The following is a 17,039-nucleotide window of genomic DNA, read 5'->3' on the forward strand; positions in this document are numbered from 1 at the left end:
GGAATCACCGAACCTGAGCTGGAAGGGGCACAGATCTTCAAACCCATGGAATGGTGGGCATCAAACCACAGCCTTGGCATCATCAGCAGCGTGCTCTGTGATGTGAACTCACGATCTTCCTGCATGTGCCGGCTGGTTTGGGCTTCCTTCCCAGGAACGCACCAGATTTTCGCGACAATTTGGACGCGTAAGTTTCTTCTCCGGACAGACGAGGCTCCCGCGGATCGCGGAGCTCGGCAGGGCACTGAGAGAGGAAGCGGCAGCGCCGCCGAACCCCTTTCCCCCTCCATCATCTCCATCATCATCATCACCTTCATCCCCGCTCCCCCCGCGGCGGGGCGGCGCCTGTCGCTTTAAGCGGCGCGTGCCCGCGCGCGCGGGGCGGGGCGCGGCGGCGGCGCGCGGCGGGCGCTTCACCTGCAGCCCGGAGCGGCCGCGGGACCCGGCCGGCTCCGCTGCGCTCCTCGCTGCACGGCACCGCTCCCATCCGCTCCGATCCGCCCGCCGCGGACATGAGCGCCGGCCCGAGGCGGCGGCTGCTGCTGCTGCTCCTCCTGCCCGTCTGGGGCTCGGCGGCGGTAAGTGCAAACGGGCGCGGAGCCATCCCCGCCGCGGCTCCTCCGCGCCCGCCGCGGCAACTTCGGGCTCGGGGAGTGAGGGTGATGGTGGTGGGTGCGCGGAGCTCCTGTCGCTGCTTCTGCCGCGCTGCCGTTCCCCACCTCCTTTTTTAAAATCGAATCGCCGCTGTGCAGTTTTTAATTGTTTTGTTGAGCCGCCGCTCAGGTGCCGCCGCGGTGCCGGCACGAGTACGCTCCGCGCTGCGCCTCGCCGGAGAAACTTCGGGGGCAGCGGCGCGTCCCGGCGCGGAGCCGCTCCGAGCCCCGCCGAGCCCCCGCGGCCGCGCTCCCTGCCGAGCCCCGCGGAGCCCGCGCCCGCTGCAGCCCCTAACTTTTATTTTTACAAGCCCATAAACCCAACCGAGCGGGCCCGGTGGTGATGCTCGGAAAGTTTGGGGCTTTTAGGGTTTTATTCCCACGGCGCCTGAAATTGAAGGGTTTCTGGAGAACATCAACAAGCGCCCGAACGCGTGGCTGCAGTGTTACCGAGCGAGCCGGGCGGCTGCTGGCTTTCGGGCTGGGCTGGCTGCGGGAACAAGAGCCGCTTATTTTTCTGCCTCAATCCCTCGGTGCCAAGTAGAACCAGTGAGGATGCCCCGAGCCTCGTGGAGGCTGGTGGGTGCCCAGGAATAGCCTCGATGCGCTCTCGTCTAGCGAGCGCCGCTCTAATAACGGGGCGATTTCAGATTGGAAGCCCGCTATCCTCGGTGATACCCTTTGAAATGTTTCCTAATGGCAACATCTTGCCAGCCGCGGTCAGAGTCCAACAGAGCCGCCGCTTCCTTGCGCTTCCCATGCAGTAGCTGGCATCCGTCTCCCGAGCGTGATTTTAAGCCGAGTACATTGGCTTGCGTTCTGCTTGCTAAGCTCATCCGAAAGGACCCTTCCTTCTCTGCTGTTGGTTTCTGTGTCTCCGGCGCAGCGCAGTCTGGGGCTGCGGGGGTTGCGGTGCTCCCCGGGGAGGCAGGTGCCCGCCCGGAGTTGCACTTTGCGGGGAGGCGCCGCTCCCGCTCCCCCGGCTGCAGCCGGCGCTGCCGGCTCTGGAGGCGGCGGAGGTGCCGGCAGCATCGCTAAGCGATGCTCTGGCTGGCTCTGCCGACAGCCCCGGCGCGTTAGAAATCCCCTGCCACCAGCACTTGTTAGTGCGTAAATCACCTGGCACTCCGCACGCATAAATCACGGGCTTGTGTGCTGTCAGCGAGTTCCTCTGGAGCCGGGGTCTGGGACCTTCCCTGCCGGGGAGTCCCAAGGAGCCCGGGCTGTGTGGCTGGGCTGCCCCGTCCCTGTGGCGGGGTCTGGATCCTCTGCTCAGTCCAAAGTTGCAGCTGAGTGTTTTGTTGGCTGTGTCCCCCCCTGGGTGCTGGCACGTTGTGCATGATTCTGTGCATTGTCACGTTTTTAACTGGGAATCCCTCAATTCCTTCCCACTGCCGGGGCAAGAGCAGAGCCTGGAGTGTCCCAGAGGCTGCAGCAGGCAGAGCCTGGGATGCTGCTGCAAGGGTGAAGGGGAAGGAAGGGTGTCCTCACCTGGTCGCAGGCTCCTGGGTTTCTCCCCCTTCCATGCTGGGGTCTGCCCAGTTTCTCAGTAGCAGACCTCGGTGGGTTGGAGGTTGCAACATCGGGCCTTTGCGTGTCTCCAGTGCGAGCACAGCGCCTTGATGAATTGCTGCTCTTTGTTTCCTCCCCTCTTCTGACAGTGCCCAGTATCCCAGCCTTCCTACAGACAATGCTCTCTTGTAGTCAGGCAACTATTGCTGGCCCATTTTATTTTTTGCAGCTACAGTATGGATCCACTCCAACAGATAGGCACTCTAACACAAGCAACTTCTACTTGCACACTGCCTTACTGTTCAGGTTTGCTCATGCCTAAACACTTCATCACTGGGTGCAAAACGTTTTCCCAAATGACAAAAGTCATGGTGTGCATTTTCCTTGTTTTGTTTTTGCAGGCACACAATGGGGATCTTACAGTTAGACCCACATGCAAGCCTGGCTTCTCAGAACAAGACTACACAGCATTCATCTCCCAGAATATCGTGGAAGGGCAGAAGTTACTCAAAGGTAAGTGGAATAAAAAGCTTAATAGCTTCTGCAATAACTGTATTTTCAGGAGGTGAAAGGAGGCTTAAAGATGCTGGTTTTGATGGTGAAATTGTCTGCAGAATTATGTTTGTAGGAGGATGAAACACTAAGTGGTTTACCTGAGCACAGTTTTGAATACAGATGAATCATTCCAAGTCCGCTGCTGTCTGCTTCAGGTGGATTGTTTGTTACACCATGCGAGGTCATCACTTCACTCTTGAGTCTCCCACTCCCACCCTGTCTGAAGGAACTCTGCATCTGATATTTTAGCAAGTATTTTTATGTATGAAATTCAAAGATCCCTAAATTATCTCTGCTTTGAAATGGATGATAAAGCAGACGTTGTTGTTGGAAATGTGGTAAACAAGCCTACAGACATTCTGTTCACAAATGTGGCATTCATTTTCATTACTGCCCCACTGACAACATGAAAACACAGGCAAAAAGAAACTACCAATTAGCTTTATAGTAATTGCAGGATTATAACCACTTTTGTGCTTGTAAACTCTAAGATGTCTTCATAATCCAAATAACAGTAGATTATCCTGTGTATTGCTCTGTCTCCTTTTCAAGTTAAAAATAATTAAACTTTATATTTGCATGGCACAGAAAAATACTTTATTCCAAGAGAATTTTTGAAGATCAGAATCCCACAGCAGCCCAGGAAGTTGGGGAGCACGTCAGGACTTGGTGCTCTACTCCAGGCTTTATAACTGTATTTTTCAGTGTTTTCCTGAGCACATTTTGCTTGCATGCATGTCTCTGTGCCAGAAAGCTGGGATTTCTGTCTTCCTCCAGACCAAACACCTGCTCTGTTACTTTGATTTTTCTCAGAAGAGAGGGAGAGTTGTCAGTGTTCTCTCTGGCTTCAGCAGAATCCAGGACTGGACATTTTTGCTCTGCATGAGCTGGCAATCACTTTTGTTTCTGTGCCCAGTTGTCTTAGTGTTGCTGTTCAGGAATTCTCTTGATTGGCCTGGCATTAATTAGTAGACCTTGGGGAGTTTATTTTTAGTTTGAAGGGTAACCAGTGAGGGAATTGGGATGGACAAGCTCAAGATTATGCAACCCTAAAGAGACCAAATACCAATAGTTTACACACTTTGTAGCAATTTTTGCCAAATGTGAAGGCGGCTTTACAGGTCAGTCTGGAAACTGGGTAGATTTCATGCTCTTTTAGCTTTGCAAATTATTTGATAAAAAATGTTCTCTGAGTACTGTAGAAAGCCTGTGTCATAAATATATTTGCTCAGAAGAGTGGTTTTTTTTTTGCAGTTTAGTGCTTGATAAATGGTGCTGTGTTTATGGAGGTGAACAACAGGGATGGAGCAGAAGGGTCTGCTCAGAGGCATTCGGTGGCTGTGACTTTCAGAACAAGCACAGTGGCTGTCATTTCATTTCTGGCTTAACTGATAATTTTTAAATATGAAATTATATTTACACAGGCTGTCAAGTTGATTTGAATGAAAATATATTTCTATTTGATTTTATCCTTTAGGGACCAGTTGTAGTTTTACATTAGTCATGGCAACCCTGCCTCTGATTTAGGGCTGCACTCACCCTGGGGACATTATGTATCCATGCCCCACTTGTAAGATTCATGGCCTGATGGCGTTGTCACAGGTTCCATGATTTAAAAGCATTTTCTCAACAAAAGAAGGAAGAAAAAAAGTGGAAGTGCTGTGTTTGCTAATAAGTAAACTATCATCTTTGCACCTTTTAATCTATAGTCAAATACATGCTGTTGTTTATCATGGAAAGCAAATATATCTAATTAATTTATACAATAATGGGCAAGAAAATTCTTCATGCTTGTGTTGTTCTTTATATATACTCTAGCATGTAAAATTGGTAGTTTTCCAGTTTAGGTTTAATTTTACTTCCTAGCACTTGATGTGTCTGAAGCATAAAATGTTTATCTCTTTCTTCCATCTGGGTGAAGTATTGTACAATAGTTCAGACCAAAAATGGGTTCAGATTGCTTACATTATCATGTTTGATAGATTGACATATGTACTATTTCACACCATCTTACCACGCAAAGCTCTGCTGCCAGCAGCTACCACCATCTTATTCATCAGCATTCAGTAATTCATCTGCAGGCCAAATGGGACTGTTTGCCTGAATTAAAGAAAAAAAAAAAAAAAAGAAAGTAAGTAGGCAGAAATTCACCTGTCAGTGCTTTCCTGGAATCTGGGGGCTGGAAGAAGCGTGTCTGTAGCTTGGGTGGCTCTTGGGGGATTTCACAGAGTGAACATGAGGTTTTTATGGATAATGCTCACCTTGTCCTTAGGAAGGAGAGGTGGGCAGTCCTGGGACAGTTTATCCCTGAAGGTTTGTCCATCAGAAATCAAGGAGCATGCAGCTCTCAGCATGGTGGTGAAATTCCTCCACACCATGGAGAAATTTGGATGTTCATGGTTCTCTGTGGCAATAAATAAACCGAGCATTTCCCTTTTAAGCTTAGCAAGATCCAGCTCTCAAATGTATGCACTGTTATGAATGCATCAAAATGAAAGTGTTTATAGTATTCTAGGTTTGAATCAAGTTAAACAGATAATCACTGCTTATAATTGGTTTATTCCAATGGAAATAGCTTAGCCTTAATTTGACAACAAGAGCTTTTACAGAGTCATTGTTTTATTATAAGTATGCCGTAAGCTATTAGCTACTACTTTGTGGTTCATCTTATTTGCCTGAGTCAGCTCTCTAACATGCTCAAAACATACAGATTCTAGCAGGAGCTATTTGTTACACAGTAATTAACTTGTTTATGATAAATGGATGGGAGAAATGTCACGGCATTTTGTTTTATGTATAAATGAAAAGCATCTGCATTCTAAAAATTTCATGTTAATTAGACTTAAAATAGTTTTCCCCAGTAGTGCCACAAATACCACCGGCTGCACATCACTGCCAACACTGTGGCCTGATGATGGGGTGGTGGCTGAGGTGATTTGTGGAGCCAGTGCCTTCCTCAGAAATGCCATCACTGCATCTCTTAATGAAAGCTACTGGGGTGTAATCTGTTATACTTTTTTGTCTTTGTTTTTGTTTGCAGGATAATAAACTTAGTCTTGATCATTGATGCATGGTAATGTTTAAGATAGCTTCGTTAAGTATTTTCTTTTTTAGCCTAAGGGAAAGCTGTCCATGTCTGCAGTATGGCAGAGGACGATTGTGGCACGGGGATCTTTTCCTCTTTGTTAATTATTTATGCTAACTTAACGTGGTGAGAACATTGGTCCTGAGGGGTGGGGAGCGGGGCCATGTGGGGCTGCACGGAAGCAGTTCAGCAGTGTCCCAGGGGATGATTCCTGATGTGAACTCAGTGTTTGGGAGCGATGAGGACCAGCGGCCTCTTGGGGAAGGAGGGAGAGAAGGATGCTGAAAGTGGTGAGCAGTATGATACTCTTGCTATTGGCTTTGTGCCCTTTTGGATTTTTTTGTAGTGTTTTTTAAGATTATGATTATTAAGAAAGGATGTTTTTCAGAATTAGGAGTTGAGGTTTAATTGGCACGCCATGAGGCTGTGGTGACTGAGAGTGGGTGGGGTGGCATCAGGGTGCTGAATGCATTATTTCTCCAGTGTGGCCCCACCAGGGCTCCAGCACCTCTCAAACACACCTGAGCGAAACAACTCAGAGCAGACAACACGAGCAGATGAGAGGTAGAGCCACTTTGTTGTGTTTTCTGTGCATTCCTTCGTGATTTGTGTTTCTGTGCCCAGCCCGAGCACTGCCTGTGCTGATGGAGCAGGGGAACTTCTCTGGTGTGGGCAGGGGACAAGTGTGTGGCAACACGCTTTATTTTCATATCAGGAGATGAATAAACTCTGCCAGCATGTTCTGCTTCAGCAAGTGTATGAAACCAAAGTTAGCCAAGCTCATACAAATGCATAAAAATGTAATTGCTTCTATTCTAGGATTTTTTTACTAGCATGATTTTTGGTTAAAAAAAAATACATAAAAGCTTTATTGGAATACCACTTTATTTTTTAAGAATTCACTGTAGAGATAATCTCTTGTAAGTTTTTAAGAGATAGGATATTCTTCATGGTCTAAAGCTTTTTGTTCTCTCCACTGAGATTTCAAAACCTCCATCCTTTTTAGCCCTTACCACATCCAATATTAAAACTTAGGAAGGCTGTGAATGCTGTTTAGAGAATATTGACTGCATAGACCAAAAAAACCCAGCATCCACAATCTCCCTGGGATAGTGGAGAATACTGTAGATGGTGCAGGCTTCCCACTTTTCCTGGGTTTAGAGTCCAGAAAATACCCAGTACCCATCTGCTGTCAGTTTTGGCCGGAGCTTGGTTCCCACAGGCTGTGAAGGGTGTGTGGATGCCTGAGGCTGCCCTGCCCACAGTCATGTCCAGGTGCCCTCTGGTGTGCCCTAAGGGTGCTTTTGGGAAGGGAAGAGCCTGAGCAATGCTGGATTTGTTCTGGTGTTTGATGATTTTGTTGAGCACCTCTTAGGGTTGCTCGGTGCTTGCAGCAGCTCTGCTGCAGCTGGAATAGCCAGTGCCTTCTCCAAGCTGCTCAGAGCTGAAAAAAGCAGAGAGGCTTTTCCATTCGTGTTTTCATTATTTTCTGGTCTGTGATTCTGCATGAAAAGCGGTTGCTGCAGTTATTGTACACGTAATTAGCTTCACAGTTCCCTAATAACATCTGAAAGCAGCAGAGCGGCCGCTGGAGCTCAGAACTCACCCTCACCTCTCTTCACTCCTTTCTTGGAGCAAAGGGGGGCAGGCAGGCACCAGCTCTCTGTGTTCAGCGAGCACAAGCTCCAGTGGAGCTGCCTCTCAGAAAGCACTTCTCACATTCTGCAGGACAACTTCTTCTAAGAGCAGTTTCTCGTGATGGGCTCGTTGCAAATCAAAACCATCATTTCCATCCTGAGTTCCAGGGGAGACCCCAGAAAGAGCTGTGCAGAGCAGGGAACTGCTGATGCCCATGTATTTTTAATGTTGTTCTTCAGATCTAACTTCTGACACAAAAATGATGTTTAAGATGACATTTTTATCTAAATAAAATTGCAGTTAATGAGACTGGAGTAGTCAATAACACTCTGTAGAGTTAATCCCCTTACACTGTTTAATAACTGTATATATTGCTTTCTAGTTCAGAGCTTTGAACCAAATTCCTCAAACCCAAGCAAAATTACATTTCTCTGCGTTCTGGGGAGTTAACTGATTTTTATCTGAATAAATCTGCTTCTCCAACAACAGACTTGAAGCTTCTCTGTTTTTTCAGGGATTTGTCTGTTAGAGAATTGTGCTGCTTCAAATTAGGCATTCTAGATAGGTATTAAGGAAGAAGATGAAACAACAATTTCTGTTGAATAATTTATTCATTTCTTTATTTATGCTTAGGCTTTTAGGAAATAAGCTGTGTCTGGAACAGTATCAATTAGTTATTTATTGTGAAATACCTGTTGTTTTGAACGCTAAGCTGATCATTTTAGGACCTTTAAGGTTGGAAAATGTTTATTTTAAAGTCAGTTCTTTGTACAGGAATTGACTGTCACTGACAGAGCTCATGAGCTCTGATCTCACAGAGCAGATGCTGAAAGCATTCTGGAAATTACGGTTTTGCATGTGGCAATTGAAACTTATTTATTCTAGCAGTGAAATATTTTCTTGCCTAATTTTCATTGACCTAATGCCAGTTCTCATTGCCTAATTTCATTGATATTTATGTGCAGGCCTCCTTCTGCCTTGATTTCTACCCTGGAAATGAGTCTCATGTTTTTTTTAGATGGAATTTATTTCATTGCAAACTCAGGCTGGGGAAGTACTTGGTTCCACAGCAGCACGGGCCATGTGCACAGCTCATAGAATATTTTAGCAATATAGATTATACTTAAAAGTCTTATTTGAAGGGCAAGAAGAGATTAAAACTACAGAGGATAGGATTTCATTGGAAATCTGCTGCTTAATGTTTCTCATAGAATGAATTTGAGTAACATAGGGAAAGATGGGAGTTTGTTTGATTTGAGGTTACTGGAATATTCAGAATTAAGGCCATTGCTGTATCAAGTGGAATTTTTTATTTTCAAGCAAATGGAAGTAGTAACTAAGACCAGGCAGTGGTGTTTGAAAAGCAAAGACCAGTCCTTGCCAGCTTTGGCAGGGGGTTGGGATGAGCTGTGGCTGTGATTCCAGGCAGATTTCCCCAGGATGCTGGTGTGGAGCCCTGCAGGAGGAACCTCTGCAGGCTCAATGGAATTGATCTGTATCCCTTTTTGCGTATGTAAACCTTTTGTGCCCTAGCCAAAGATTCTGGAGAGGATTTGGCTTCACATTGCATTTTCCTTTTGGTGCCTACATGACCCCCAGGGCTGTTTTTCCAGGTAAAACCCAGAAGTGTTGGTCCTGCCATGGCAGGGTTTTCTTACTGCTCAGGATGCCATGATATATTTTAGATATTTTATTTTAGTATTTATTTATTAGTATTTATAAAATGAGAGTTTAGCCTGGAGAAGACTTGATAATTGTATATAAACTCCTTGTGGGAATGTGCTGAGATGAGGTGCACAGAGGAAGGGCAGGACAAAATGCTGCTAACACTGAAATGCAGGACGTTGCACTTAAATGTGGGAAGAAACTTTGAGCCTGAGGGTTGTCAGACACTGGAGGAGGTTCCTCAGAGATGCCATGAGGTCTCTGTTCTTGGAGATACCTGGAACCCACCTGGATCTGGTCCTGGAGCCTGCTTTGGCTGTCCCTGTGCTGAGCAGCTCTGCAGCCTCCACTGGGCTCTGACCCTGGGAGACTCTGCAGGTGAACAGATAGAGGGATGAACTGGGCTTTTCTTCAAACACAAATCACACAGCTTTAAATAAAAGCATTGCAGCAGCCTGCAAAACGTGGTCTTTACTGGGAAATTGTGTTTCTTTAATTTCTTGGAAGCACAACCTCTAAAGAGGGAATAATTAAAACACCAGGGACCAGCATTCAGCTGTTTGCTTCCATTAATGTCCAGACTTAACCTAAGCATAGTTTGTCTCATGGCATAAGGAAATGTAACACTTACATTGAAAAAGCACTCAGTTTCTTCTTTGTTTTTAGTAGAATGAAAGAGAACACGTGGAGCTACTGTTTAACCCAAAATATTTGTCTTATGAGCAGCTACTTCGCTCCTTTCAGGAGGATGTTTGTTTCCTAAGTGAGTTTTCTGCGACATGAAAAACGCTTGGGCTGAACAAGATCTCTTTTTGCCACAGGCTTGCGATTTCTCTTGTTTATGTTCATTATCCCTAATTTATTTATTAATTTTGGATTGCAGTTGCACAGAAGGAGCGTGAAGTGGCAAATGCTCTGGCATATGGGCTGCACTGTCACTGGGAGCACTCAGCAGCCCCATGCCTCGTGACCCCAGGCTGCAGCATCCGCGTTCCCCTTTCCTAATCCCTTCCAATACAAATTTATAATTTTATTTTTTTTCTTTTTGCCATGCCCTCAGTACTCTGGTGCCACTGTTCTGTAGCAGGGAGCCAGTGGCAGTAACTCAGGGCTGTGCTGGTTGTGCTGCTCATCAGCTGCAGCCCATTAACACCAGCCTGGTGATGGCAGCCACTGTGTGCAACCCACAGTGGGGATGTTGGAAGCTCCTCCAAGGACCCTGAAGATATTATGGGCCACCCATGGAGAAGGAAAAAGTAAAATAGATGCCCTTTCTGCTTTGAAATGAGCCAGTCTGTTTTCATTGATACCCAGAAGCACTGCAGTCATTAAAGGCTATTACTATGCCTATTATAAATCACAATTTCCTAGCAGTTCAGAGGTTAGTCACAAATTTTGTTACAATGAGTTTGTCTCATAGTAATTCCAATCCTTATTAAAAGGAATTGTCTTTAAAATAATTATGAATGTAGCAATTATCCAAAGATAAATAGTCAAGATTACAAGAATTGTTCTATACAGAGCTATGTATCAACTCCCTCTGTCAGTTCATGTCTAGAGAATCATAAAAGGCAGGTCAGTGAAACAAATGTCTGTTACTTCACCATGTAGCAAGAAAAGCATATTGGAATTATTGGTATATGAAAGAAAAACATGTGAACTTGGTAAGATGGTGGAAAATAAATAAGTTATTACAGGTGATAAAGTGCAAGTCAGGACTAGTTTAAAGTAGGAAGTGTAATAACCTGTTTGTTCCTGGTGTAGTCAGTGGGGGTGAGGAGATACCTCTGTATAAATGCCACCAAGAGCTGTTTGTGGTGTCACCTGGACCTGTGTGTTGGGGTTCCCTGGGCTCAGAACTGGATGGAGGAGCTCAGGAGGGTTCCTGGTGCATTCTCCTTCCCCAGGGCACAGCTCCCTTATAGCAGCTTTGTGTCCCTGATGTGGGCTTGAAGATCATGGCTGGGGACCAAAGCCAATCTATTACTTTGCTTCCCTTTCCTTCCTCTAAGTGGACCTCTCTTGATGCAATTTAACCCTGTTTGCATTTATTATGGACACACAGGACAGTTGCTGATTTTTTTTTTTTTGTCTCCCCCCAACACAATTGAATTTAGTTTTTTTCAGGTTCTGTAGGCTGAACCTCTCATTTGTTGCCTTTTGTGTGTCATGCTTGGCTTTCTCCTCTGATCCCTTTTCTTTGTTACTAACACGACACTCCAGGTTGATGTGGCGCTGCTAGCCAAGTCTCACAGTGCTGAGCAGACAGGGAATATTACTCTGCCTGTTTTGCAGGCAACACTCCACTTGATTTATCTAATGTGATGATTGCTTTTTTTCTTAGCAGTATGATACTGTTGACTCATGTTCAGCTTGTGATCCAGTATAACCTCCCACATCGTTTTTTGATGAACTGCTACCTACCCAGTCATTTTCTATATGTGTAGTTGATTAATCCTGCTGAATCGTGTTACCTTGCTCCTCTTCTCTTGAATTACATCTTGTTTTTGTTTTATCATCAGCCTTATCTAACTGGTTTGGATTGTTTTGAATTCTGATCTTGACATCCAACAGAGTTGCAGTTGCATCCTGCTTGTGGATGGTTTGCAGATGTAACCAGCATATGCTGCATTCCTTTATCTGTTCTGTTAATAAAGGATTGAACAAACCCAGTTCAAAACAGGCTGTGGCAGAGCCCATGTGATAGAGCCTTCTGCTCTGACCATGCACCATTAAAACATGCTCTGGGTAGTTGTTTCAGTAACTAAAATTGGAATGGTGGCTTGGTGAACAGAGCCTTTAATGTCTTGATGTTGTCTCTTGGGATCTGTGGAAACACAATTCCAGATGTCCTCAGTTGTCAGTACTTTTCCTGACTTTTATGAGAATTACAAGAATTGGGACTGTTGAATTTTCACCATTTTGGCTAGGTTAAAGGAATTTCAGTAAAATGCTGTTGCTGTTGGAATGTCCAGGCTACAGGACAAAAATGTTCACCTTGGCTTTCCTCAGGATGCTGGAGGTCTGCTCCTTGAAAGCCATTTTCATTGACAGAGCTGTTACTAATCCCAAGGTGAGCTGGAAGAGCAGGATTCAATGAAAGCCAAAGCAGGGTTGGTTGTACCTGGATGTGGAATATTCACTCTGGTGTGATCTGTTTCCACTGATGGCTGGGCATTTCCACTTTGCTGTGCTCCCATTTCCCAGCCCATCCTGAAAGGTGAGGAAAGCGCGGTGTTCACCCTGCACAGACCCGCTGGGTGTTGCACTGCCTGCTTTCGTAGATCTCTGTTATTCACAGAGCTTTTTAGGAGGCCCTAGCCCACACTGAAATATTTCACTGTTTAATGTCCCTCTTTAATTTTGCCCATCACGTCTGTGTGTTTTGGTAGCTGAAGAAAGGCAGATGCTGCTCCCTGTGCTGGAGGAAAAGACTCTATCTTCTGAAATCTTCTGGAGCATCTCAGTCTAGAGGGGAAAAAGAGCTGGGCTAGGGAATTTCCAGTGTTTTGCTCCCAGTGAAAATCCTTTTCTGGACAGGCAGAAAAAGTCATTGTTTCAGACTCTGTGTGCCCTACTGCTTGACTTTTAGGAGCCTGATGTTGCTGGCTGGTTGCTTTGCTCCCTTGAAAACAGGTTTACACAATTACACATGAAAGACAACTGTTCTGCGCATCTCCATAAAGCTTAAATATTTTTATTTTGTGCCTGAATTATTTTGGAAAATAAACTTCCATTTATTTACCTCTTTTTATGGGCTTCTGAACACTTTTTCATTGATTCAGTGATTCCTTTTGGTCCTCTGTAGAGACCAAAGCAATGTGGATAAATGGCACGATTTAAAAAAAAAGAGGATTTTTCATGTTTGGATTTTTCCTTTGCCTGTGGACAGAAGGGACAAGTTGAGGATGAAGAAAAATATATGTATGGTTGATAGGATGAAGGAGAAACTATAGGTCAGGGCAAGATTTGAAGTGATGAAATATTCAAGGATTGCAGCTATAAAAAAAATGTTTGGATTGCACCCAAAGATTTCCCCATCCTCTTTTCAAACTGCCAGAAGAGACCCTCATCAGGAGAAGTTCAGTGATCTCTGGAACGCTAAACTCTAGATGCCTGTTCAAATAACTGAATAGGAGATTGATTATCTCTGTGCAAAGTTTACTGAAAGATTTTTCTTCTTTTTTTTTTGTTTGCCTGGAGTCTCAGATATAAGAGAAATTCAAAGTTAAAAGGCTGGGTGCTAGCAAGCAAACTACTCTGGTTATACTGCGTGGTTTTGAGGCCTCCTGACAAGAAGAAAGGGAGGAGATTTAGGTTGGGCAGGATAAAAATTTCCTCACCAAAGAGGTTGTTCAAGACTGGCCCAGCTGCCCAGGGCAGTGATGGAGTCACCATTCCAGGGGGAGTTAAAGCCATGAGGATGTGACATTGGGGACAGGGAATGGTGGATGGTCTTGGAGGGCATTTCCAGGCTCAGCAACTCTGTGTGGGCAGGGGCAGTTGGCAGAGTCTGGGTTGGTGTTAGCAGAGGTTTAACCCCACCTTGTTCACTGAATGCCCAGGACATGGCACTGTGGGCATTCCTGAGTGCTGAATTTATGGTGCTGTTTTGGCAGAGATCGGTGCACATGAAGCGTTTCACCAGAATGAATCTTCCTGTGTTTTCAATAAAACAAGGTTTTATTTTCCCTTTCTGCTGTGAATTGAGACAGCTTTGGGTGTATCCCGCTAAAGAGCAGCAGAATCAAGCAGTGGTGGCACAGCCAATTTTTTATCTGTGCAGTAATAGAGCAAATTTCATTGCTTGAGAGCTGTGGTGATGAAGCAAAGCTCTGTAAATGCAGCAGTTGTGTCCTTTGGCAATGCACCTGTAAGAGGGAGAGTTTGACATCTGTGGAGTGGAGCTGTTTGGGGAAAAAAAAAAAGAAAATTAAGGATTGGTGGGATGAAGAGTTGTGGGTGCTTGGAGCCCTGGTGACTCCAAGAACTGCTGGGCCAGGGTTCATGTTGGGTCTGGAAGTGGTAGAAATTATGGAGACTTAAAACAAAGACAGTATTTCTACAACAGTTTATTCACAGTCTGAGTGGTTTTTTTGACCTTTAATCTCCATTGGGTCCCTTATGAGCAATCTTTTATTGCAGTTCTTGGATGGAGAAATTTGTAGGGAATCCACACACTGAGAAACCGGTTCTTAGGAGAGCTGTCCTGGAAAACGAAAAACAAAAGAAACCAAACAAACCAACAAATCCAACAGCAAAAAATAAAGAAAAAAACTCAAGGTTATATATCAAAATCTGTAACTCAAAAAAAGTTAATATCTAGTGAATGTCAATTAAGTTCTTCCTCAGCTAATAAATAGCTTAGGAGGTATAAAATTTAATACTCCTAAAATTGCAGAAGCCTTTGAAGAACACATTTAAATTGGCCTCATTGGAGGAAGGAGATTTAAAACTGACCTGTTCTGAGGTGAGTAGTGAAAAAGATGTGATGGAATGAGGCTGCATTCCTTCAATACAGAGGCCTTTTGCCTTGAGTTTTTGTTTCCTGAGATGGCTTTTGGAGCAGTTTATTTTTAAGTTCTTGTGTAATATCAGCTGAACTGCACTGGTAACAGTGGCCTGTTTATTTCTGAGCCTATTTTTAAGTCTTTCTGAGGCTCAGCTGGGCTGGGAGTGGGTCACTGTGCCACAGAAAAGCTTCCAGAGCAGCTGTGTGCAGTTCTGCCCATTGCCACACCTACAGGTCCTGCTCACTTTTGGTTTTAAAGCATCAAATTTGTTCCTATCTCGGGATCTCAGGCACCAGATTCCCACTTTCCTTCTGTTCTCTCCCACCACGGTCACCTGTAGGTAACAAATGAGATGTGTGCACGTTTCTGAGGATGGTTTCAGGCCGGTTTTCTAAAGTTTATGATGGATCTGGCTTTGAGAGGTGAGCAGATGAGCACAGAAACTGCTCTGAGGTCACAAGAAATGTAGTGCTTGTTCAGGGTTTATTTGGAAATCAGAGCAAACCAAACTTTGCCTAGTTGGCTTGCGTCCTCAGGAGCAGTACCTCCTGGTTTTTTTCCACTTGTGTGTTTTTTCCTAATCCCAGTGGCAGTCATTTTTTTGGCACTTGCAGTTAGGAGAAAAAAAATTAAGTAATACATGGCATTTGTTTTGGCGCTGGTTGCGACTCATAAATAGGGATAACATCTGTGCTGATAGTTTTTTGTGATATATAACCAGATTGAATGAACAAAGTTTTCATTTATTGCTGTTCTTTTGCCATTGTTATATTTAGGGAGCTCCAGTATAACGAGTGAAAATATATGCTTATGTATATTGCTCATGAATAGATCAGGATTTATATACATCCTGTGAATTTCAATTTGGCCACTGTATCTTTTTAAAATAAAAATGGCTTATAGCCATTCCCTGAGCCTAAAACTTTTTCAGGATCCTTCCCAAATCTTAGTCTCTTGAAGGGGGTACTGCTGCCAAGTCCATACCATTCTTTTAATTAAAGGACAAAAAAAAAGAGAAGTGAAACTTCCAGTGGATGTAAATCCTGATAATCCTGAAATGATGTAAATCGGTGCAGCTCCTTAAGTCATTGGGAGTATTCTGACTTACATCTACTGAAAATCTGGCACATAATATTCCTGCTGGTCCTTTCTTCTGCCCAATAGCTGCTCTACACAGAGTTGGCACGGTGGACAAAGCACTCTCTTACGAGCTGATCGAGGGTGGCACGGCTTCCAGCACTGCTGATTCAGCACAGCAGAGGCCATTTTCCTCATTTCTTTGTGAGTTAGATTAAATTACTCTGCAGGCTGGACTGGAGCCACAGGCCATAGTTTTACAGCCTTATAACATGGTATCCTAGCCCATGGCATCTGAGAGGTCTGGCTGTGTGTGAAGCTCTTCTGCTTTGCTGCAAAGGAGTTTTGGATTTGGCGCTCAGCCCCTTTGTGAGGCTCACGGCAGCAGGACTGGAAATATTTTGATTGTCTTGTTGAGATACACTAAAGTGGGGCTCTGTTAATGGAGGGAAGGGACATCATGGGGGTCAGATTAGTATGGAAACTCCACTGTGTTTGTCATGGCAACGTTTCTTTAGATTTGCCTTACAGAAATGCAGGATAATAAATAACAAATGCGGGGTTTAATGAGTATAACACAACAGGAGCGCCAGCGAGGCAAGGAGCTTGTGCCATCAGAGCTGTTCCAGCTTACCAAAATTTGGGGAAATCCACTTCCCTTTGTGTCTAGGTACATTTCTCATCTAATGTGAGCAGGTTTGGAGCTGAACCAAGGGGGAGCAGTGGGGAGATGCTCTTTGTGGTGAGCTGTGCCCTGCTCACGCCCCTCAGAGCTGGGGTGCCCTGCTCACGCCCCTCAGAGCTGGGGTGCCCTGCTCACGCCCCTCAGAGCTGGGGTGCCCTGCTCACGTCCCTCAGAGCTGGGGTGCCCTGCTCACGCCCCTCAGAGCTGGGGTGCCCTGCTCACACTCCTCAGAGCTGGGGTGCCCTGCTCACATCCCTCAGAGCTGGGGTGCCCTGCTCACACCCCTCAGAGCTGGGGTGCCCTGCTCACGCCCCTCAGAGCTGGAGTGCCCTGCTCACGCCCCTCAGAGCTGGGGTGCCCTGCTCACACCCCTCAGAGCTGGGGTGCCTGTGGCTGCTCTAACAGGCACATGGGCAGAGGCAGGAGCAGGTTTTCTGTTTTCTGTTCTCAGGCAGCTGCTGGCTTTGTGCATTTCCAGAGCAGAGCCAGCTTTGCTGTGCTCTGCAGTTGGGCTCCAGGACTGCAGCTCGCAGTGAAATTGGTCCAGTTGTCTTTGGCCAAGTCCTGCTCTTGCTCTGATTTACCCTTTCCCCTCCAATCCTCCTGATTGCAAAAGGGACCCTGGCAAAGGGAGAAAACAACTGATTATGAGGAAA

At 45.5% G+C, this 17,039-nt stretch overlaps 1 protein-coding gene across 1 annotated transcript in view; it reads left to right on the forward strand.

Moving 5' to 3' along the window:
• The first annotated feature begins 401 nt into the window (after positions 1-401).
• Positions 402-17,039, forward strand: part of CDH4 (cadherin 4) — a 412,119-nt gene continuing 395,481 nt past the window's right edge. The window contains exons 1-2 of the mRNA XM_064729703.1: positions 402-578; positions 2,567-2,678. Of these exons, the coding sequence (XP_064585773.1) occupies positions 513-578; positions 2,567-2,678 (178 nt within the window). The 5' untranslated portion in view covers positions 402-512. The remainder of the gene's footprint in view (positions 579-2,566; positions 2,679-17,039) is intronic.

Source organism: Zonotrichia leucophrys, chromosome 20 (genome assembly GCF_028769735.1).
Source record: "Zonotrichia leucophrys gambelii isolate GWCS_2022_RI chromosome 20, RI_Zleu_2.0, whole genome shotgun sequence".
NCBI lineage: Eukaryota > Metazoa > Chordata > Aves > Passeriformes > Passerellidae > Zonotrichia > Zonotrichia leucophrys.